This window comes from Scedosporium apiospermum (genome assembly GCF_000732125.1).
Source record: "Scedosporium apiospermum strain IHEM 14462 chromosome Unknown SEQ_SAPIO_0088, whole genome shotgun sequence".
NCBI classification, from domain to species: Eukaryota; Fungi; Ascomycota; class Sordariomycetes; order Microascales; family Microascaceae; genus Scedosporium; species Scedosporium apiospermum.
This window is the reverse complement of record NW_015971789.1, coordinates 677007-699813: the sequence shown is the minus strand read 5'-3', so window position 1 is coordinate 699813 and position 22807 is coordinate 677007. Positions and strand designations below refer to the sequence as shown.

General features: G+C 51.5%; 4 protein-coding genes and 2 pseudogenes across 4 annotated transcripts; 2 read left to right on the top strand and 4 right to left on the bottom strand.

Moving 5' to 3' along the window:
• Nucleotides 1-1012: 1012 nt before the first annotated feature.
• SAPIO_CDS3203 lies at nt 1013-2206 on the top strand (annotated as a pseudogene; the record flags this gene model as incomplete).
• A 955-nt stretch (nt 2207-3161) lies between these two features.
• On the bottom strand, nt 3162-3912 carry SAPIO_CDS3202 (uncharacterized protein; the record flags this gene model as incomplete). The annotated part of the gene is made up of 3 exons (XM_016786049.1): nt 3162-3554; nt 3659-3735; nt 3810-3912. 3 exons carry the CDS (start codon nt 3910-3912, stop codon nt 3162-3164), a joined length of 573 nt encoding a protein of 190 aa, XP_016644055.1.
• A 3366-nt stretch (nt 3913-7278) lies between these two features.
• On the top strand, nt 7279-8789 carry SAPIO_CDS3201 (3-beta hydroxysteroid dehydrogenase isomerase family; the record flags this gene model as incomplete). Its single annotated transcript, XM_016786048.1, has 2 exons — nt 7279-7525; nt 7591-8789. 2 exons carry the CDS (start codon nt 7279-7281, stop codon nt 8787-8789), a joined length of 1446 nt encoding a protein of 481 aa, XP_016644054.1.
• Nucleotides 8790-9149: 360 nt separating this feature from the next.
• On the bottom strand, nt 9150-12555 carry SAPIO_CDS3200 (uncharacterized protein; the record flags this gene model as incomplete). The annotated part of the gene is made up of 4 exons (XM_016786047.1): nt 9150-9687; nt 9751-11822; nt 11887-12393; nt 12460-12555. 4 exons carry the CDS (start codon nt 12553-12555, stop codon nt 9150-9152), a joined length of 3213 nt encoding a protein of 1070 aa, XP_016644053.1.
• Nucleotides 12556-14419: 1864 nt separating this feature from the next.
• On the bottom strand, nt 14420-15682 carry SAPIO_CDS3199 (annotated as a pseudogene; the record flags this gene model as incomplete).
• A 3687-nt stretch (nt 15683-19369) lies between these two features.
• On the bottom strand, nt 19370-22726 carry SAPIO_CDS3198 (uncharacterized protein; the record flags this gene model as incomplete). The annotated part of the gene is made up of 8 exons (XM_016786046.1): nt 19370-19503; nt 19573-20437; nt 20501-20858; nt 20917-21120; nt 21191-21321; nt 21402-21564; nt 21665-21964; nt 22566-22726. 8 exons carry the CDS (start codon nt 22724-22726, stop codon nt 19370-19372), a joined length of 2316 nt encoding a protein of 771 aa, XP_016644052.1.
• Between the last annotated feature and the right edge of the window lie 81 nt (nt 22727-22807).

The window sequence follows — 22807 nt, the reverse complement described above, 5'->3', positions numbered from 1 at the left end:
TATTTTGCGTATGCATCTCGATCAATAGGTCGGCTGGCATTCATCTAAGCTAGTAATGCATCCGACGCCCACGGGAGGCCTAACCCGACCGGACCAAGCCAAATATGCATTTGTTGGGAAGCTAGGGATTTCTAGCCGATTTGAGCCTTGCGTGCGCTGACGATGCATCACGGCCCAGTGTTACCCTCGAATACCTAATACTCATCTCCAAGTGCAAGCCTCGCCATGCATTCTGAGCATTGAATTAAACTAGCTTATGAAAAGAGCTTTCAATGAAGCGTGTCCGAGAACTTGAGACTTAACCACGCCCGAGAGACAAACGGCGCCGCTTTCCGCGACGATCTCCAACGTGCCAGAATCAAGTTCCCTTTGTTGCCTCTTCCTTTCTCTGACGCGACGGCGTCTTTGTATCCGCCAAACCCGCCCGCCATAACCAAGCTCTTCGAAGCCTCCCGCCTTCTCCTCCAATTCCCATCGACGAGACAGCGGGCTTTCACTTCTCGATTCGTAGGCCAAAGCCAGCTCCATCCACCTCACCTCACCTCCAGGGCTTTCTTAGATAGAAGGGTCCCGAGGCGTACCGCACTGGTTCTATAGGAGAATGGCAAGAGGGGTCTGGCGTCAAGTAATACCTCATTCACAATCCATCGCCAACCTCCTTCTCTTTGTTTTGCTCACGTTCCTTGTTCCCTCGTCGTTGTTGCCCAGTCGCCATGCTTTGTTCTGTAGTCGTGTGAAGCGAAATCCCTTCAAAGGATGGTCTGCGCCTTTTCCACCACGATACAATACATGGAATCGAGAATGAAATTCATTATATAGCTTTGAACAAGAAAACTTAGTCTTCGTGTCGGGGAAAGCCCTCTCAAGTGTATATCATTCGTGCTTCTCTCTCACTAGCCATGGCGTTCCCAGGACTATCCACCCAAGTCCCGCACCCAAGACTTACACGGGTTTCAACCAAGAGATCTCAGGCAACTTCCAGAAACCTCGTAATCAAACCACGGCCACGGCAATGGGTGACCCTTTCCATAACTATTACCTTAAGAACAGCCCCAACCATACCCCCTCCAACCCCGGCACAAGCCCACTTCTCCCACCAGAGCTCATGGGCCAAATCTACGGCGATGCTATAGCCTGTGGGTTTCAGTCCTGCATTTTTAACCACTTCATCCCTAAATGGGGCCTCTGCGACAGTCGGTCCCAATCAGACACACGCCGAGTCGTTTGGCAGACGTACATCACCCCGGAGGATCCAAAGAAGAAAGGTACCCTTTTCCACAACCACCGCCACCAATGTATCAAGGTTTCTTGGACCGACCTCTTAGACCCCGATATCTCGGCCGAGACGGGGGCCACCGACGTGCGAGTCGCCCTGGAAGCTTACGAGAAGGAAGGCATTCGCGAGGCCACGAAGCGCCTCGCAATGTGCTATGGTACGTGGCCCGAATACACCTTCGTGTCCGCCTCTCTCGGCGACCTTCTGTCCCAAGAAAACATCCAATCTATCGAGAATGGCCGTCCCTTGGCCATTGAGCCGCGGGCCCTCCACGAGCTACCTTTCCGCGCTGACGTCATCCCTGAACAGTACCGGGGCTGCCAGAACCAGCATGAGAACCAGAGCACGGTTTCCAAAAACATCTCCGTCCTCGCCATTACGGTTCCGGGCATCGACATCGGCGACGATCCAGATGAGCGTCCAGGTCCGGGCTATAACCTCATGCAGTTCCTGACGGCCGACACCTTGAATTTTCTCGACACCGAATCCCTAGACTCCGTCCTCGAGAGGATCGTGGCGGACCGGCGCAACACCGCCCTCCTCGACTGGTCCAAATTTAACCGCAAACGGCTCCGCGCCGTGTTCCTCGACCTCCGCGCCTACGCGACCGGCGACCTCGAGGAGGAGGACCTGCTGCGCACGGCTGATGACATGTGCCGGCACCTTTCGCTGGACGTGCTTTGCATCGCCGGCACGCGGAGCGGGTATCCGTGGATGGACCGCATTTTCACCAGCGGGTGGAGCACCGAGACTCTGGAGGGGGCGGCGTACCTCATCGATGGCGAAGGAAACAGGCATGTCAACCCTATCGCTGCGTTTCGAGGAGCTCTGAGGCCCGGGGGAAGAATCATTCTTGTCGATGCTTGTGAACAGGTTGTGAATATTCCGCAGACGGAGGCCAACTTCCCCGAGGTGTCTCTGGTGATGTGAGACAAGTGGGGGGCCGGGAAACACTCTTGAGATGCTTCTTCTGAACTGAGATAACTTTTGTAAATTGCTTTCCGGTCGTGTGCGCTCGCTGTTTGGCTTCGAGTGAATTGGATAGAGAAATAGAGCTCTTTGTATTGCGGTGAGTTACCATTCCTTCTGATTGTCATCGGCGAGGTCCAGGGCAAGACATCAAGTAAGCTCTGCAGTCAGCTGTAGAAATTGAAGATCTTGGTAAACTTAACGTACGTGAATCAAATGAACAGGATACCAGACCAGTGTGTAGATTGAGGAAACAGGAAAACGCGCAAAGGAAACCTTTTCTTCTTTTTCTTTCTTCTTCCCAACCCCTCTGAAAGGAAACAAATGCGTGACAATGTGTAGCGTGGGGATATCTTTATTTGGCGACGTTTAACTAACAAACCAAACCAAACCTCCGGCCTCGCCCATCTCACCGAGTCATCATCCAATTAAGCCCCCCTCCAGCTGAGAAAAGGAACTCCTCCAATTCGCCCAAAGCACATATAGACCTCCTCGCCCTTCCATCACTCCAAGCAATGCGTCAATCAATTAATTACCAATCGTCATCTCGTGACCGGACAGGTGCTTCTGGAAAGAAATGTCGTAGGACAGGGAGCGGAGCAAATAAAGAACAAAGTATGGGACAGAGCCTACGGCAGCGAGTCTCGAAAGAAGCTGCGCGGGTTGAACCAAGGAGAGGGGCGACAATTCCTAAAATGAACGAAGAAAATTGAAAAGAAAAAAAGAAGAAGAAACAGATGCTACTGGAGCTGGGGGGGTATCACACGTTGTCTTCCTCTCTCCGATGCCCTAACTCTGCTGTTTCCTAAAAGCCCTAGTGTCCCGACTTTCACCATGCCCGGAATAAATATGCCAGCGCGAAGGTATTGGATTCCAAGTAAGTCTTTTATTTCCCAGTCAATTCCTCGTCAAGTGTCTAGAGAAGGACGGCGAACATTCCGATGGCAACGGCGACAGCACTGGTACCAACAAAGACACTGGCGGCAGCACCTTCCTTGTTATCACCGCTCGAGGAGTCTTCGGATCCGTTGCTGCCGCTGCTCGAATCGGAGGGGGTGGGCGAGGAAGCGCTGGATTCCGTAGGAGTACTGGTATCCTCATCGTCGGTGGGGAGCTTCGAGGCATCGAGAGTGCCGCATTTGGCCTGGATATCGGTTTCGCACTTGGGGAGCTCAACGGGGTCGCCAGCGCTCCTCTCGGTGCACTGCTTGAAAGCCTCTTGGCAGACGAAGGAGTAAAGCGAGGCGGAGTAGTACTTGAGGCCGGGTTCGGTTCCGTTGTTACAAGTGCACGTGTAATCGAGGGTGTTCTGCGAAGCGAAAGCTCACGATTAGCTTCCGGTGGTGAAACGAAAAAACCAACCGAGAGGAGCGAAGGCGGCGGAACGTCGTACGAGGCGGGAAGAAAACTTACAATATCGCACTTGTTTTCCTTGGCGGCGCCGGGGCAGAGGGCCTCGCAGGTGTTTCGCTCACCCATACACCAGGCACCTATTTCAACGTGTTAGCCCACTTCGACGTTTCGCCGCGCAAAAAAAAAAAAAAAGAAAAGTGGCTTGGATTACCTCGGTCGCGAATGGCAACGGAGTTTGGGTCAACGTTGAAATCGGTAATAGTGGCGGCCGAGGCGAGGCCAAGGGCCATGACGATTGAGACGAGGGAACGCATGTTGTCTCTGGGTTGAGAGGATTCAGACGGTAGTAGTAAAGCTTTGTCGCAAGTAGACTACTGTTCGTAGAATCGATACTCTAGAATGCGGTATTATCGCGATATAGTGGCAGCAATGCTAAAGTCGAGAGATGACGATGCTGTGTGAAGAGGGTGAAGGGGGAGAAGTTTGAGATGGGACGACTTTGCTTCGGGTGGGTGGGGAAGTGCGAGTACAAGTACAAATTGGGGAGGAGCGTCGGATTGGATCCCGAAGAGAGGGTATCGTGGGAATGTGCGGGTGGGTGGGAAGGAAGCAAGGGCCAGGGTCAATAGCTCGAGAAAGAGACAAAGACGGACGGCGGGAATTTTGATTATATGTGATCAATTGATGAATGTTGTTTGACCTTTTGGGCCTCGGGCTTTTTCGCCTCGAGCTGTTATCATTGATCTGGAAGTACGGCAAGTGGGCAAGCACAACAGTACAAACGAAGTACATTTGATTGATGTGTGGGTACCTGACTTTTCAGCATCAATGATGAAATCTAATCCATTACGGATCGGGGATCGCAGATTAGCGTGTGTTAGTGAGTGCTTTCATTTCAGCGACCCTCAAGTGCTGAGCAACAATCATGCGCGCCAAGTCTTCTGCTTCCTGTTACTTTGTACACACTATTAAACTACCTCAGTAGCTCGACGAGTCGTGTCTGTTCCTGTGCCTGTGCCTGTGCCTGTTTCCTTTCCTGTTCCTGGTGTTTCGGGGTACATCCTCCGAAGTTTATCCCTAGCCATTCTCGGTAGCCCGACGGCCCAATCTCCTTTCAGTGTGATTTATGCCTGATAGGTGAGCACTCTCTAATCGGTCCCTCCGAAGAAGAGATAGAACGCGAAGTATGAGTACGGAGTACAGTCTTCCTCCGTGGATACCGAAGCGAAAGAAGAGGGAATTGATGAGCGGCACATCATGATGGGGTGAAAATGGGGAGGGGCTGGAGGACTGGGGGGCAACCAGGTTGAGGGCAAAAATGGCCGGATCAAATGTTGTTGTTAGCTTGGTACGGCCTTGGCCTGGAGGCCTGGACACTACTTCGTTACTTCGTACCTCGTCCCTCGTAATATTGTTCCTGTTGTTTTTGTTCAGGTTTGTCCACCACTTCTTTTGGGGGTGGCATGATGAAACCCTCACCTCTCTCGCAGATCATCAGTGTGGTGTACTTCGTATACACCAACCAAGTCCGTCTTTAGACTTCGTAAGAGGCAGGTCGCCCTTCAATACGAACACTGAATTGTGCATTGTGGCCTTTTAGTAGTAAACTACGTAGTGTTTATTAATCGATGCGGTTTGCCCTCTGGCACAGTTGACGTTTATTATGACCTCGTACACAACTCCAAATATTTTCTTCGCAAATGGTTTCGTCAAAAACTTTTAAGAAAGCCCTTCGTTTTTTTCCCCTCTACTTTAGCGTGGGCTAAGTTACTTGGAGATAAGTCGCAAACCAACATTACACCACTTCGTACCCATGAGATTCTCCCAACCTCTCTTTTCCTCGGCGAGTTCGTTCCTGGACCACAACAACGCCCCACACTTTCCGGGTACTTCGTGCTACACGACGACTTGGTATTAGTGCCCCTGCAAGGACAGCGACCACGCAGCAGACAACACCAATTTGACGGCATCCCAAGTGTGGCCCTCCAGCCACCCGCAACTCGGCAACTCGTCATCAGCATGGTGACGTCTATGGTGGCCAATTGAATCAATGTTTTCGACCTAATTCGGCCTGTGCATCTGGAAGCCCACTCTGTCAAGGACGGACGTGCTCAGCCAGTATTTCGGATCGTACCCTGTTACTGAGTACTTGTAATATGTCATGTACAAGTAATACTAGGTTGTTCTATGATGAAATCCGCGAGCAGACCTCAGCGCGACTGGGGTTCGATCCGGACCCGCCACATCACAAATGCATCCGCCAAGTCGGATGGACATCGATAGGTTGCGGTGAGGCTAGGGATGCCAAGCCTTGGTTGCTGGCTCTGTTTCGATTGCCAGGAGCGCCCAAGTGTTTGAGACGCCTGTACTGAGGAAATTACTAGATTCATCACACGAAGTAATAAGAGGGAATGAAAAATTCATTTTATCCAGCGCAGAGTCGGACTATCATCTCGGGAGCGATGGTTATAATTATAATTATTCCGTCGACGAGTCTCTTCGCAAAATTTAAAACCTACCAAGTAATTTTAACATCGAGTCCCGCCCTCGAAAATATCCGCTGGGCAGCCGAACATCATGAAACTGATTGAATTGATTTCCGCTGCCGATGATCCACGCCCCACAAAAATAGGGTCCTTCCTGATTGGAGAGCTGTTCCCTCCAGAAGTCCTTGCACGACCTCGGCCAATCAAAGCTGGATAATGACTGGCGAGACCCTTCCATTAATATCCATTTGTCTTTTGTCCATGACCATGAAGGATGAATAGGGTACACAGTGACAATCAGCAGTGGTGCTGACAATGATGCCGTGCAGCCATAGCAATCAATGGCTTCATCCCACTAAGTCTAAATCCGTATTATCTCCGTCCCAATCTGGTCTAATGCACAGGTACCTTGACCTCACAAAATTCCCATCTTCCTGTTTCTCCAAGCTCCCGAGCCTCGCGGCCGCTAAGACAGGTCAACAGACGCGCTAGCCTCGGAATTTCTAGCCTTCTTGATCCCGATGTTTGCTGCGAGTGGATGGCTGGCATTATTGATTTGGACTCACGGCGAGAAGGTGAGGCGACCCAATCTCGGAGGCATATTATTGCCTCAACCCTTCCAGAGAGCAGCCGCCAATCCTTGGCGTCCAGTCGCAAAAGCCTCCAAATGTATTCCTTGCCTTGGCTATCTGCAGCGACGATTTTGCTTGCTCCCCGTCGGGCGGACCTACGAAGTAGAAATCCTGACTGGGACTACATTGATAAATGACGTTGAATACTTTGTATGCAGTCATGTTGACTATCAAATGCATTGTAAGCCCGCGAAATATCACATGCGGCGCCTGTAAGATATTGATAAATCCAGGCGTGGGATTGGACGCTGGCCGGCAGGCGCATGGTTCCTCTCGACCGCCCTCCTTCGTGCGTGCGAACCGGAATACGAATTCGAGATCTCACTCGACTAGGCTCCCATAAGCCCGCCTGTCGAAGGCCCCTTTTTCGACAGTCATCAACTGACCTCGCTCCGTTTGATGGAAATTGACGCCCGATTACTCTGACATCTCCTTGCCCAACCCGTCGAGTGGGAGAAGGAAAAATCAAATAAAGTTGGCTCTGAGAAGCCTGAGAAAGCGTTGATTTCAAGTCCCCCCCTCCTCGATCTTCTTCTAGCGAGCCGAAAGCCGCCAAAAAAACATGGCGGCGCTAATCCCCACCCTTTTCGGGGGCGTCGCCGCGGCCGCGGTGGCCTTCGTCCTATGGCTCGTCAAGATCAACCGCATCATGCGCACCACGCCCGCCGAGGCCCTCAAGATCTCCCCGAATCGCTGGACCAAGGAAGAAATCGTCGAGACCTACCGCCGCATCGAGAAGAGCCCGCTCGACTGGACACCCCACCTACCACCCAAGCTAGATCGGAGATACATCGTCGTCGGCGGATCGGGTTTGTGGCTTTCTTCCTAGCCCCCCAGCTAACACGCAGCTACTGACAAACACCCCGCTATCTAGGTCTCGTCGGTAGCGCTCTCGTCCTCCAACTCCTCGCCCGCGGCCAAGACCCCTCCACAATCCGCATAATCGACTTCCGCCGCCCCATCCGCCCGGATCTCCTCTCCGGCCCCGGCGCCAACGTCGACGTCACCCTCGCCGACATCACCTCCGCCGAAGCCACCTCCGCCGCCTACTCGAAGCCCTGGCCCGAGTCCGTCACCTCGCGCAACCTACCCCTCACGGTCTTCCACATCGCCGCCATAATCAGTCCCTCCGAGCGCCATCCGCTCGTCTACAACCGCTGCGCCGTCGTCAACGTCGATGGCACCGCCAACTCTATAGCCGCCGCTCGCGCGGCCGGCGCGGATATCTTCGTCGCCACCTCGAGCTCCAGCGTCGGCCAGCACCCCGTCGACTTTTTTCTCGCGCCCTGGGAGAGCGAGCCCCGCGGTTACATGCAAGTCCTTACCGAGGAGGACTTCTATAAGCCCATCCGTCCGCCGAGCCAGTTCTTCGGGAACTACGCCTTTTCCAAAGCCGTCGGCGAACGCCTCGTCTGCGACGCGAACGAGTTCCCTCCCGAAGGTGCCGACCTCTCCCGTCCCGGCGGCTTCCGCACCGGCATCATCCGTCCGGGAAGCCCCATCTACGGCGGACCCCAAGACCCCGTCCTCGGTCTCCTCCTGAAGCAAAAGGGTCCTTCGCCGACCTTCAGCGCTCCCTGGATGCAAAACTGGGTCAACAGCTCCAACGTCGCGATGGCGCATCTCCTCTACGAGCAGCGCCTTCTGTCCCCGCAAGGCCGCGCCCTGGCCGCTCGTCCCTTCCTCGTCACGGATGCGGGTCCGCCGCCCATCTTCGAGGACTACTATACCCTCGCCCGCATCACCGTGGCTAAGAACCCTCCGGTCATTCAGTATCCTCCCCCGGTCCTCCTTTTGGTTCTCGCTCAGCTGGTTGAGTGGTATTGCGTCCTCTTGTGGCGGTTCCCCTTCTTGAATCGTGTCTTCTCCGAGCCTGGCTTCCCCCTTTACTGGTTACAGCCTGCCTGTTTCAGTGCTTCTATAAACCTCATCATTGATGATTCGGCGGCGAGGAGGTCACCGGAGCAGGGTGGTCTGGGCTACAAGCCGCTGTGCACGACCATGGAGGGAATGTGTATGCAGGTCCATAACTGGAATGAAACGTATAGCAAGGCTGAGGGTGAGGGTAAGTGAGGCTCGGGAAAGGTGCAACATGGCGATGCCCTCCGTTTGCTGCTAGTTCGTTACTACTGATACTTACGATGGGGACATGTAAACACGGATGGACCTGTACTCAAACTCAGGCTTAAGGACTTATAAAACTGTATTTTATGAGAGACCGTAATGGTCATTACTCTCGCGGTGCCGTGAAGTATCGTAAAGGTAGGAAATGGATCAAATAGACCGTCTAGTACCTAGAAGGCAAAGTCTTCTCAGTCACCTCGCAGGTGATAGACTATTCCCCATCGATAACTCAGTTGATACGTTTTCAAACACCAACCAATCAGCCGACGCCGCTTGAAGAGTCGACAGCCATGTAGCCCTCGTTCCTCTCTACCAATCCATCTGGAAGCTGCTTCTCGCCGGTCGGCAGCTTTCTGGCTTGCGGCTCCTATCATTTCCGGCCGGCGCATGGAACGGGTTGCGGCCGTTGTCGTTCATATTGCCAATGTCGTCAATCTTTTCAACCATCCCCACCGCGGGCTTGTAAAGACTCTGGAATACGCCCTTCTCCTTCAGCGTCTTCACCGTCCACTGCGCCTCGTCGCCGAATTCCACCGTCTCATTCTCCGCGAAAATTTCCTCGGCGTGTCGAGATGAAAAATGGGCTTCATACCAGATATTCGCGAGACCCCGTTTATCATCCTTCTCCGAAGGAGTGGCCTTCACGATTCGAGTTCCATCCTTCTGTCCATCTGGGACTTCGGCTGTCAACTTCGTATCCTGCCACATGGTGATGTCAAGGTAGGTGTCTCCATTTTCACCATCTTGATAACGGGCAACATGGCGGACACGGACTTGGTTAACAGCCACGCCATAGCTGGGATCCAGTTCAAAGCGCAGGTTGGCTTTGCCAAAAGGGGCAGCTTCGCTAATAAATCGTACCGGACTCGTTAGTCTGCCATGTGTCCCCGATCAGGCTTAGAAAACTTACATCTCAAGGCCGTCCATGATAGACTGCACAAAGGTCGAGTACTTCCGCGAGAAATAATCTGTGTCAGTAACCTTTAGGATGAAATTCAGGTCCCACGACCGATTGGGGCAATGGATGTAGATCAAATCGACAATGCTTGTGCCATTATGCGACTGAAATGTGGCAGTGATGTCCTGCGAGTCCACCTCCACGGTGAACTTGGCGCCTGTCTGGACACTGCGGCAGTTGAAGTCGAAAAAGGCCTTGGTGGATTGCAATGTCCACTGGTGATTGCTGGCATTTGTAGACGTCCAAGCTACATTGACGAGCCGGTCGGCATCCGCTCCGTTCATGGAAATGATGGGATGGAACCGGACATTAGACTCATCGAAAACCGCCAGCTCGCGGAGGAGATGGTGCTGGTCGAAACACGCCCTTTCCGCACCACTTCCGGTGAAGTTAACCGCACTTTCATGGATATTTTCCATGACTATACGTCCGAGTACGCAGTGAAGCGAAACTCGACCAATAAGCCCCTTTGCTCTGCCAGCCATCTTGACGAGGCGCTCTTCGAGGGCAGTCACAAAGTTGGCCCGATCCTTGGCGCTGATCTCCATAGTCAAAGGCAGTTTGCGAGCCGTCATACGTCCGCCTGAGAGACTGAAGCCGCGGCTTCTGAAGCTCTCGGGCAAGCTAGACAACGCCCGGTCTGTTCCCGACGTTGGGACGTTGCTTTCACCTGATCCTTGACCGCTTGTGTGTGGCTGTGCCCACGAATCGGCCCTCTGAGCGTGTTGGCTACCACCGGGGGCAACAATAGAAGAAGACGATGCCAACCATGGCCGTGACTCAAATATAGGTGTTGGGCGTCCTTTAGCCTGCTTATTTTGCCTTCCCCCAGACTTTTGGTTCATTGTCTGATGATACTCCCTGGGCGGCAAGCTCTCCTCCATCAACCGCGGTTGAAGAGTGCTGGGCACCCACGCAGGAGTGGGAGCCAATGGTTCCATCAAGTTTCTCAGAACTTCTTGGTCATCCCCAAGACTGAAAAGCTCATCAACCTTGCTTCGATTCAGTCGTCTCGTGGGGTTTGAGATGGTATTCCTGCCTTCCTGAGATATCGGAAGCTCCACGAAACGCGAGTGAACCGATTTCGTGTAGTTTGAACCCTTGCTTCTGTTCTGCCCGGATAGTACGACATTCTTGGCCTCCATTAGAGGAGCACTAGATATCTTCTCATCGATTGGGCCTAGGAGATCAAGTCGGCCAGAATTTCCTCGAGTAAGACGAGGCAGCAACTCCTTTGTGCTCACCATGGAGCTGCCCAGGTTGCCCAGGATGCATTCGTCTATTGCGCGGATTGGTACATGGACTGTTGCATCTACTCCAGGTATTTCCCAGGGGATTGGGGATTCATCGGGTGCTCTGATGGGAATAGTCGCAAGATCCGACGCTGGGCCGGAAGTAATAGAAGGGCTCGCTATGTTTTGAGGAGGAAGATTTTCGACGTTTTGAATCCAATTAAGGATGGATACGTTCATTTTTTGATGATGAGCCCTGATCGAGGAAGTTGATGCACTCTTTGGAGAGGCGAGTCCATCTATAGATCGGCCGGCAGTCAAGAGTCTAGGCTCTGGATGATCGGGGGTGGGCGCGGGCTCTAGTTGATCAGAGACAGATTTGTGTTTTGGCTGGTCAGGAATGAATGCAGACTTTGGCTGATCATTGTTGGGTACAGGCTTCGGCTGATCGACCACGGGCTTCTCCCTTCTCTTCAAAGCCTCTCTAGGAGTATAGAAGGCCTTAGCAAAGGGAGAAAACTCGCGAAATTCCACATCGGGCGGATCCTCCCTCGTGGTAAAAGCATCCTTCAATGCCGGAAAGACCGGCTGGGCGGTTCCTTGAATTCGGTATGTGATGATGTGGCCCTTCATATACAGATCTCGGTATTCGGCTTGGGAAACCGTTGGCGAAGTCTTCAAGATCGTGGATTGGGCCATCGTAAAATCCGAAATCCTTCGGATGTCTAGCTGGAAACGCGCCCGAGGATGCGGCGGCAGAATCAGGTGCGTTGCAGGCGGCAATCCGGTTTTCTATGAGTAGGAAGAGTTAGCGCTGGAGAGTTTTTGTCTCGTTTAACGAGCATTGTACACTTACGCGATAGTAGAGGAGCATGTCCAGCTTTCGGACTGCATCGTCGACGGAAGCCTCCGTTTGGGCACCAAGATAGATGACATCTTGCCCAAAATTGTGAGAAACCTCACAACCTACGAGCTGAGAGAATCTTTCCAGGGACCACACTGGATCCTCCTCTCTCTGTAAGACCTTGGCTACATCGAGATTGCCTAGAGAAGTAACCGTCTGCAAACGTTGCCAGACAGTCTTGAACGGGAACTGCTGGAAAGATTCAGGGTACCGATAAGGATCGTACGCTTTGTCTTCCTCGGGAGAATCGCCGAAAGGACGCCAAGTAAAGACCAAAGGATCTTCTTCAGGTGCGAAGTCGACATCTCCAGGCTGTTGGTCGAAGAGAAAGTCGTCAGCCTGGCTGTCCACAATGTGGAACAGAACCGCCTTCAAGAAGTGAGCCAATGTGGCCTCCTCGCCAGCAGCAACCAGGCACTGAAACCAAGGAACGCTGGGTTCGTAGAGGATCTCGATGAACTTGAGAAAATGTGGTCAGTGTCTGATGAAACGGGTAAATCCGTGGCCGGAGCTGGTAAGACTTACTGGGATCTGATTTTTCTGGACCTGCTCCAGGACGTACTTGACTCCGCTCGGACGAAGCGGCGGGTTGGAAGTGATGTAGAACTCTACGAAAGACATGATGGCTGCTGCCAGTGATGTAAAAGAAAACAAGACTGGGTATGAACCATATCAGAAAAACTCGAAAGGTTTAACCCTTGAGGTTGATGTCGGGAAGAGAGAAAAGAGAGGTACGGACTCGAGTGAAGAAAACCTATTGCGACCCTTCTGACTTGAGAAGTAATGAAGTACTGGGCTGACTTCGAGAAGGAGCTTCCTATCTTCCTAGGGCTTACTACTCTGCTGGGTATCTTTCCAACGTTGGCTAACTTCAACGAGGTGGCAGCGAAGAATCGCAATAGGATTACCCTCAAGCTCTCTAGGGAAACCTTAGGCGCACTGGTTGCTCAGCATCTTGATCAGCTGGGGACTCTCAGCTGCTTTGAATGATATGGTTTTGTCAGTATGTGCTAAGCTTGTAAGTTGGAAATCTAAGGTAAGGAACCCACATGTAGAGGAAAATCTGAATGGATGCTCTAATAGGTTCAATATCACCAACTTGAGGTGATTTTAAAAATCTTAGCCGCTGCAAACGTTGTGAGACCTTCTTTCCCTTCAGCACGGTTCCTTGCATCTCTCCGAGAGAGAGAGCATTATGTACATCTCTAAGTTCCTGAAAAGGAAAAGAGTTAGTACGTAAACACGACCAAGCCCATTCCAGACCAAATATAAGAACCTCTTACTGGATGTAGCATGACTTTGCTTTATTCATGTACTCCATGGTGCTGGTGGCGGTTCACAGATTGTTTAATGTTGTCTTGGAGCTTATGCCAACAGAAGACTGTGGGCTACAAAAGAGATCAATGATATATTTAGTATGTAGGTTTTGGAAGAAAAGGGGGGGTTGGAGTTTGTTATATTCTTTCTTCTTCATATCCAGCCCACTGGGTCTAAGATGGCTCCAGGACAATGGAGGTTAGCGAGGTCTTGAACCACAATGCTATGCAGAGTCACGATATTCAAGGGGAGATGGTCCTGCGGGAGAAGAGACTGAAGCCTTCTGTATATGAAACCGTGTATGCCTAGGTAAAGCAAGCAGTATAGGATATATAATAATAAGTTGTTTTCCAATTGATATGAACCAGTGCCTAATATTCCCTCCTGTTGTTGTAAACAATGTAAACACTTCAGACATCAAGTTTTCTAATGCCCCTGACTGTTCCTATTCAATACACCTGCCGCCTCAAAAGAGGGGAAAAAAAAAGACAAGAAGAAACACAGAGGGAAAGATGAAACAAGAATCAAGTGTCATGAAAGAGCGATGCAGAAAGATATAGTGGTGTGTTTGCTGGCGTAATTCATTCTCTGTATCCCCCAATTCAAGTTTTAAGTGCTGTGAGTATAACGCAAAACACAACATGTCCCAGTCATCTCTTGCCTGTAAACGCCACCCAATGAAAAGAAGTTTGAAGGGAGAAAAAGGGAGGGAAAAAGAAGAGAAAAAAATGCCGGTGAAGCTATGAGGATAAGGCCAATTGCGATGCTGAACATCATGATAACAGGGCTTCCTCGGTGAAGCTGGAACAGGCAAGGCAAGTTACCAGCGTTTCGATTTCCCGGGTAGCTCGTTGCTCCGGATATAGGGAGGACGAGGTGGTAGAAGAGACTTCTATGCCGTAAGAAGAGGAGGATGATTAGAATGGATAGGATCGGAAGGAGGTTGAGATGTATCGTGGTTCGATATCGAGGAAATGATGGGTTAAAGTCGAGTGAAATTGGGGGATTGGGGGTAAGTTGAAGGAAAGAGATCGCTCTTTGAAGTGCACGGCAATGCGGAGCGTGTCGTCGCGTTGCAACTAGTGAAAATAAGATAGATGGCTGATGGAAAAGGGCGAGGCTAACGTTGTCAACTCCAAGTCAAGCAAGCTGATAGGAGAGCTTGCTTTTACTGCGCTCCTCGAACGTTTTCCTTAACGTTTAGGGCCCATTTCAGTTTCGCCAAAGTCTGCCTCGTTTCCTCGAGCAGCCGCTCCTGTTCCTGCTCCCGGGAGTGCGCATTCAGTTTGACGTCTCTGAGCCAATTCTCCTGCTCCTGCTTATAAGCCTCAAACTGCCTCGAAATCTCTTCGTTTTGTCGTATCAATTCTTTGATGCTGCTGTCTTGTTGGTCGCAAAGCTCTTGAAGCGTTATTATCTTTTCGTCGTCCTTTCGCCTTTCGTCGACAAGTTCCGAAATCTCGCCACGCAGCTTAGTCGTCGCGCGCTTAACCTCTTCGCCTTGATCTTTCCAATGGGATGAGATGGAGTGGTACCGGCCTTCCATCAGCATTGCCTGGGCAGTAGCCTCCTCGACTTGTAATTTTGAGTCGTGTCGAGCTTTCTCCATTTCCTCGCGCCAGACACGTTCCCGGTCCAGGGCCGCGGTAGCCTTTTTCCGTTCGAGCTCGATCGCGGATGTCAATGACTCGACCTGGCGCTCCTTGCGGGAAAGTAGGGTTTTCGTAACGTTCGCTTCCAGAAGCCGGCTTTCGTAGTCCTGCACTAGCCTTTCCATCTTATCTTCAATGAGCTTCGCTGACTGCTTCGCTTCCTCGGCACGTAACCTTTCGATTTTGATGTCTCGCTTGAGTGCTTCATTGTCACCAACGAGTTTGTTGATTACACGGCCAGTCTTCCCCAGGCCAGCCTTTCCGATGGTAGAGTCCCATGTTTGGGAAGACTGTTGATCCTGAGAGTCTAGCGAATGTGGCTGGGTATTGCTGCTGATACCGTCGACCGTACGACTCGGTGATAGGGACGTCGGCTGCTGTTGATACTGCTGCTGACGGAAAGGAGAGGAAGCTTCGCGGGTGGGTCTGGACCAGGAATCGCCGTTTGGCTCTCTGCTGGAGATGTCAGCCTTTAACCTGACTGTAGGCATATTGTCGTCGTCTGGGTTGCTCGTCGCGGACATGGCACTCGTGTTGCTCGTTACGGAGCTGGAAAACGCTGATCTCTTGGTAGTGACGGATGGCGTATCCGAGCTCGTGTCTGATAGAACTCCCTCGAAGCTAGGAACTGTCCGGATTGTTGAGAGCATCTTTGGCGTGCTACCCGAGTTAGGTGTCGAGGAGGCAATGTGCAACTGCGGCTCGGGGGTAAGCTTGGGTGTCGACGTTGACTGGTTCTGGGAGGAGTATGTGGTAGTAGTCGTGGTTGTGGTTGTCATGCTATGGGAGTGCCCACGACGGGAAGGGCTGGACGATGCGGCCGGGGCATCTGCACTACGCTCGGGCTCTGGTGTGCTCGGCGTGCTCGGGTTTGTACGGGAATGAGCCTTTTCTACTACACAGACGAATTCCAGAGTTAGCAGGATTTTCAGTGGCCGGCCCAGAGACTGGAGAGCTGGCACTAGCGCAGAGCAGGCATGAGAAAAAGACCCGGGTGAGAGGAGGGGCGAGGTGATAATGCCGGAACGTTGGCTGGGAGAGGAATCAAAGAGCTATGAAGAGGACTGATATCCAGGAGGGCCAAAAACTACAGACTGCGCCCGATTCTGGAGATGTCGACCTGGCTGCGAACATTCTTGAAAGTAGGTAATGGGTGTAGGTATTCGTTTCAGGTTCGATCGAAGACGCTATGATAGGCTGACAAAGGAGCAAAAAAAACGAGGTACATCAAATATGTGCCTTGGTCCTTGACTCTCTCTCTTGGTCCCGTTTTGAAATGATTGACTCAACTTACCCTTGTCTCCCGAAGAGGAGAATACACTTGAAAGAGAGATTTTGAGGTTTGTTTTGGAAGACTTGGATTTCCGGTGTTTGATAAGTCGACTGGCCATTGTCAAGGGACCATCTCAATCGGGAGAGGAGCCACTCGAGAGAGACGGAGAAAATAAGAAAGGAAAAAAAAATAAAGGCGGTGGCACTGCCAGCTAGTCCAAGGCTGGTCCAGTCCTTGTTTGTTGCTTATTTTGTAGGAACGGTCTCTCAAAGCGGTCGCGTTGCCTGTTTGGTGGTTGCTCGGGTATTTGCGCCAACGCCAGGCCAAAGACGGGGAACCCCCAATAATTGCAGTATCTAAGTCTATTAGTGCGGTTGCCAGACTTGGAGCCGGATAAATAATGGGGTCTCGTTGTCCGGTGCGCAGCAGAATTCGTGGGAATGACGCGACGCAAGGCGGAAGCTAGTTCGAACTACGAAGTAGATCGATGGATATTCTGGGACCGATTGCAGAATGGCCGAGTAGCGTGCAAACAACAGAATGAGCACTCTGTGGGCTGCCGTCTCGTGTAGTGGTGTAGGAAAGTCGATCAGGTATCCAGATGTCTGGTGACGGTTTACCCTAGATGTGCAAGGGACCGTTCGACGGTGAGAGCATTAATGCCGGACTCGTTTCGCTCGACGGGAAGATCCAAGGCCTCGCGAAGACGGGAGGGAATGTAAAAGTCGGAGCCGGTTTAGAAATGAGATTCGCAGAGGGTGGAAGAGGAACAGTGCTGTCGATCAGATGGGCGGAGGACGAGAAATGAAAAGGCGAGGAAGTTCGAGGGGGGAAAACAGTTGGACATGTATTGGCCTGATTGATCATGGATCAATACTTCGTATTAATATGGGAGTGCTCAGGGCATAGCGGTCTTTCTCCCCTTCCTAGTGTTTTTCAAGGTTCGATGTTGCTTTTCAGTCTCGAGAGGGATGCACTCCGTGCTTCGAATGCCTGGTGTATGGTGGATGTACCTCCTCTATTATTATTGGGGGTCTGTGAAGTGTTGATTATTGTTGATGTTACCACAAACAGTACGAGAACCCGACTATCCTTTATCACTATTGGTCTCTTGTCCGGGAGGGGTTCTCCTGGTTGTCCCCTGACTAGTCGATGTCCAGTAAAGGTATTTTTCCATAACAGGCGCGCCTGGGAAACACTGTTAGTGTACATTGACGCATGGATCTGGCTGGAGACTTTGGCCAAGCTGTCAAGGATCTGTCTCCAATACGGGCGATGTACGAAGGTAGCTTGGAGGTACTTGGTGTTTGATGAGGCACACATCTTCTCCCAATGTCTTGCACATAACTGTCTAGGAGAGGACATTGTACACTACCTGGAGAGACTGCCAGCTGACGAAACCATTCACTTGTCCCCGTAATACTTCTGGGGTACTTCGTACTCTGGGAGCATTGTCTGGGATTCCATCTTCAGCCACCAAGGCGATCCCCTGCATCCAACCCATTGATATGCGTGTCCTGCTGAGGCGAGGCCCACAGCCAGTCCGGGATTGACGGGATCAGCCCAGGAGCCCCCTCGTGCTTCTTTCCCGTGTGCAAGCCAAGGCGAGGGAGGACAACAGCATTGCTTCTGTCAAAACAACACGCTTTTGACCCCAATCAGATCCATTTCTTTTGGGGACCTCAATGCTTTTCGTTACGCAGTGTACTGAGGTATTATCCTCTGCACTACTTGCGTACTGCACTGTATTTTACTTATTCTTGCCCCGGCACTCTGGTTACGCATGACACGCTGCATCTTGGGTTCCGCAGACTCATGGACGGAGGTACTTTGCCTAGTTTTATCCTCCGAAGCTCAGGTCTCCACTAGCATTCAGAAGTGTAGATGAAGTACTAAACTATCTCTGGCTCCCAGCCGCGCCTGTGAGAAAGCTGAGAGCCAAGGTGCTGGTATTAAGGTGAGATCGCAGCAAGAGACAGGAACCGTGCCTGGCTAGGAAGGGAGTGCTCATACAACTGTACTGCATTTGATGCTTTTGATAGGAACGAGGGCTCAACTTCTTGGCGTGAAGGTTTTTCTCCTTCTCTCCACCCTCGCATTGAAAAGTGTGAAATGACTATTTTCCTCATCCTTATTTGTAATTTGTACTATCAGCCACCAGCCAGGTGAGAGAGATCAAATCCCTGTCGTCGGCCAAACCGGTGATTCGGTATTATGAGGCCAATATTGGTATTAAGACCAGCAGCTAGCCTTGTTAGCCTTGCCAGGGCTGCGAACCAGTTATCCAGAGAGCCGGACGATGTACCGATGGCTGTCACCAAGTACCAATATTACACGAGTTTTAATTTCAGATCTCACAAACAGATCAAATGTATTTTTCGTAGATTACCCCTTCAAAAATTTCGAATATTATCGCGGGAGGGCCCGTTGGCACTTACAAAGCCCGTGGTTGTATCACCAAGGCCGACTTCGTACTTTCTCTCTCGACCGTGGTTGACAGCTGGTTGGTATTGATAATGCTGCAATAGCAGCCACACCCGTAGCTTCCACTCATCTAGAAGCTTAATCGAAGCAGACTATCTATGGTCCCTTTCCGAGATCCTCCCGGTGGTGGTGTAGTGCGAACTATTAGCCTGCCTACCATGGAGTTGACCGACCAAGATGGAATTGCTCGGTCGGTTTGACAATGGACCGAGGCCGTGAAAGTTGAGAGCCGACGGGCGCTGCTTGTCAAACAACACTTGATTTGGCATCATAACGCCTGAAGTCTGAATACCATTGATTCACAGGAGTTTGCCACGTTGTTTTCATTTACTAGTCTCTGAACCTTCAAAAAGCCAGGGCTCCATCCCTAAGGTCTAATATTGATAATGCTCCACGAGAAAAAAAAAAAAAAAAAAAAAAAAAAAAAAAAAAAGAAAGGTTCAATGCGGCACTACTACCTGGTTATACATGCCCAAAACGCCACGCTTTTATGTAGTCCTCCCCAGACCAAGACCAATGATCCCTTTATTTGCCTTAACTTTGTTCCCTTCGTGAATGTGAATGCATGTGAGGCCACTGCTCTCTCATACACCACCAACTAGACACTAGATTGAATTGCTCTAGAGGCTCTAGTGTTGTCTACAGACAGACCTCTTTGCGTTACCCGTTTGTGTTCAGTAGATGGTTGTTAATGTACATGTGAGCATAATTATGCTGCGACACCACTATTAGCAGCTGCCGTGGGTGCAGACACTGGTGTTGCAGCATCACGCTTGGCCTTCTCGAGCCAGGCCGGTCTATACTTGGCCAAGTACTTTCCGGCCGTGGGTCTCGCGTCCTCGTCTAGAAGATCCAGTAATGTCAGTATTTGTACGAACCAGGCTTATCGCGCGGTGGATAATTTTCACTTACACTCCTCCCAGATGCCCTGCACAGTGTCGAGCGCGGCTTCGCGTACGGGAGGCTTCATCATGATCAGGTACAGCAGGCTTGTCAGTGCAAGACCAACCACGGTGGGGTCACGGCACATGTGCTTGATACGCGACAGTATCGCCGGGCTGAGTTGGGGGATCTCCGCCAAAAATCGAGTCAGGATCTTGTCTTGCGGGTGTAGGTACGGTAGGATGCCATCCAGTAGTTTCAGCGCAAGCTTCTCGTAATGGACCGGACTATCTGGTGACCGCGACGCTTGTAGCTTGTCGTTTAGCCACTCCTCGCAAAGCCACGCCACGGCAACGTCGATGCGCTTCCGGAAATCGTCGACAATGTAGGTGTGGAGTATACCGCGGATATCACTGCTGACAGACGCGGAGGGGCCGACATCCTCATCCTCCTTCTTCGGAGAGATATCGGCCAAGCCCGCGGTGGACTGCGCCGCAAGTCGAACAAGCATCGTCACCAAAGAATCGCGGTCGCCGAAACTTGACGCAAACCTGTTGAATCCAACCTTGGGTCTCTTGATTGTGGGATCTTCCGACGCTTTTAGTTGCTCGGCTAGCTGCGAAATGCTCATCTTGCCGATTGAAACTGCACCTTCCGTGGTTAGCGGAGGAGCTAGGGGTAATGTGAATACTTCGAGCTGAAGGGCATCTTCTAGGCTGGGTGGTTTCAAGTCCTCCGAGGAGCTGTCTAGCTTATTTAATATCTGCTCAGTATCCTCGGCCGCATAGAAATCGGGCTCGTAGTCGTCCTCATCCTCTTCCACACCCAAAGGAGCAGTGTTGGGATTAAGAACAGGCGGGGCCACGGCCAATGATGTGAGGCGATCCTTGACAGCCTAATGAGCTTGTTAGAAATGCACATGGACTATATTTTGCAAGCCTGATTCGAAAGGACAAACCTGGATGGCGCGGTCTAGAGCTTGTCTGTCTACGTTAACGAGGGTCGAGACATTGAGACGAGCTAAAAGAGGAGGCGGCACGCTGGTAACATCGAAAGACGATAGAGGCGCGGAAGTAGTGAGGGTAAATATAGCTCCGAGTGTGTGGGGGGGCGGTCCGAGTTCAGGGATCTCCTGCTGCTGAGGTAGCACCGCTGGCGCGCCAGGGGGTAATGCTCGGAGACGTTTTGCTTCTGACATTTCCTTTTGAAGATCCAAAGCCCTCTTCCTCGCTGTTTCGTCGAAAATTTCTGTTTTCATCCTCATCAAGCGCTCAATCTGCTGGTGTATTCTTGGTGTAAGGGGATTATGGGGATCCCTACGCTTTGGTTAGCAGGAAAGCTCAAAGTGGCCGAGTCCAAGCAGGGAATGCCAACCTTTTAGCGAGGTGGATGAGAAACATGCGTGTTGTCTTCTCCATCGACTTGGCCATAACACGATCCTTGGATGTCATGGGGGAGTTGGCCAGCTTGAGGGGATTGAAATTCAACACCGTGTTGACGATCCGATTCGAGGTTGCTGGTCGTGTGCGAACGAGAACAGAAAGGCAGTTCAGCGTTGCGTCAACAACAAGCGCATCACTGGGCAATATGATAGTTTAGTTAGCCTTTCCCGTTCCTTCAAGAGCCTCTTCTGACAATAATATCGTACCTGCTATTATCCTGTAAAACCCCGAGCATGCGATCGAGCAAGCCGAAGGCTTCCGCCTCTAACATTCGCGGGTCCAACAACGTGTGATTCGGAGGAACCTTGTCGAGAGAAACATCTAGTCCATCACCACGCTGCGCATCGGTTAGTAGCCGTTTTGTATGTAAGAGTATTGGATACACCAGAAATGGCAAGGAGGGTGCGTAAGACGTACTCGAGGTTCACTCCCAGACACAGACTGTGATAGAACGACCTTCTGTGCGAATTTGATACAGCATATCTGAACCGACGGGTTTCCCTTATCCCATATCTGAAGAATCCTCGTCTTGACGGCCGTAATTCGTTCCCACGTTATCGTGTCGTATGAGTTTTCAATGCTAACAAGTCCAAGGTAAAAGCCGTCAGCTAGAAGTCCGTAGTAAATGGGGGCCTACGGCCATCGATGCAAGTCCTAATGTAGAGAAAAAGCCCACTCACATCCATCGCAAAGTAATGGGGTAGATACTGGCTGCTGTCTGAATGATACTTCGGAGCACGTGGGCATCTTCATCCGGAGTTTCCAGGATGGATTGGACCGTATCGAGCACGAAAGGCTGCATAGACTCCTTGTCTTTCGAAGGCAGCGCGGGTGTCGCAAAAGTGTCGGCGAGGAAATCCGCTGTCCATCGCCGCAGCTCGAGATGCGACGTAGGGGCAATGATGGGCAAGATGCCCTTGATAACAGAGGGGTAGAGCTTCACATCGCTAAGCACCAGCCTTCGAGCATCATTCAATTGCCTAATATGGTCCGAAACTGAGAGTGGCACTGCCATGGCGAACTACGAGAGACCGCGGGGGCCCAGAGGCGACAGCTAAGGCAAAGCGATCAATTTTACTGTTGGCGATGGAGGCCCATGAGAGACCCGCAAACGAACTCTGGCGAGATTAAGATGGAGAGTGATACGCAGGTTCGAGGGCTGGAAGCATTGGAATGTCGGAGGCGGCGAGGATGTGATGGCGGTGGTGATGCCTGGGATGGAGTCGGTAAGAAAAGTGTAGGGCGTCGCGACTGGGACAAAGAATCGAGGCTTCCTGAACTGAGGAACGCGATCGACGTTGCGCGGCGGATATTGGCATCAATCTCGGAAACGGGACACCACCTCCTACCGAATCGGGGCAGCTCTCAGGCGCTGGAGTCGTTCGTAAATTAAACTATACCCGAGCCCTCGCAGTCCGTTTGTCTGCGAAGGAACGAATGAGCTGAGGAGAAATCAAGTCGGTAAAATCGAGTAATGATGGAGAGAAGCCGCATCGAAGCTAAAGTCTGAAAGGAACACGGGAAAAGTTCATACGCCAAATACAAAGGTACATATCTACGTGCATGGAAGTACTCACGTACCAGCCTGGCAGCATGAAAACGGCAGGCGGTACGTCACTTTTGGAGCGGACCTTGTCCAAATTGGGTTCAATTAGCCGAGTATTTTCCACATCGCTCAATGACTGACCACGCCACTGGAGTAAAGTGAAGTGCTTCCTTTCAGGATTTTGTTTCTTGAGCATCTTGTGAAGTAGAAGGGCCTTCAGCTTTGTTCAGCAGATTTCTTCGTGCCGTAACGTCTTCCCGATAGAGCGCATATCACA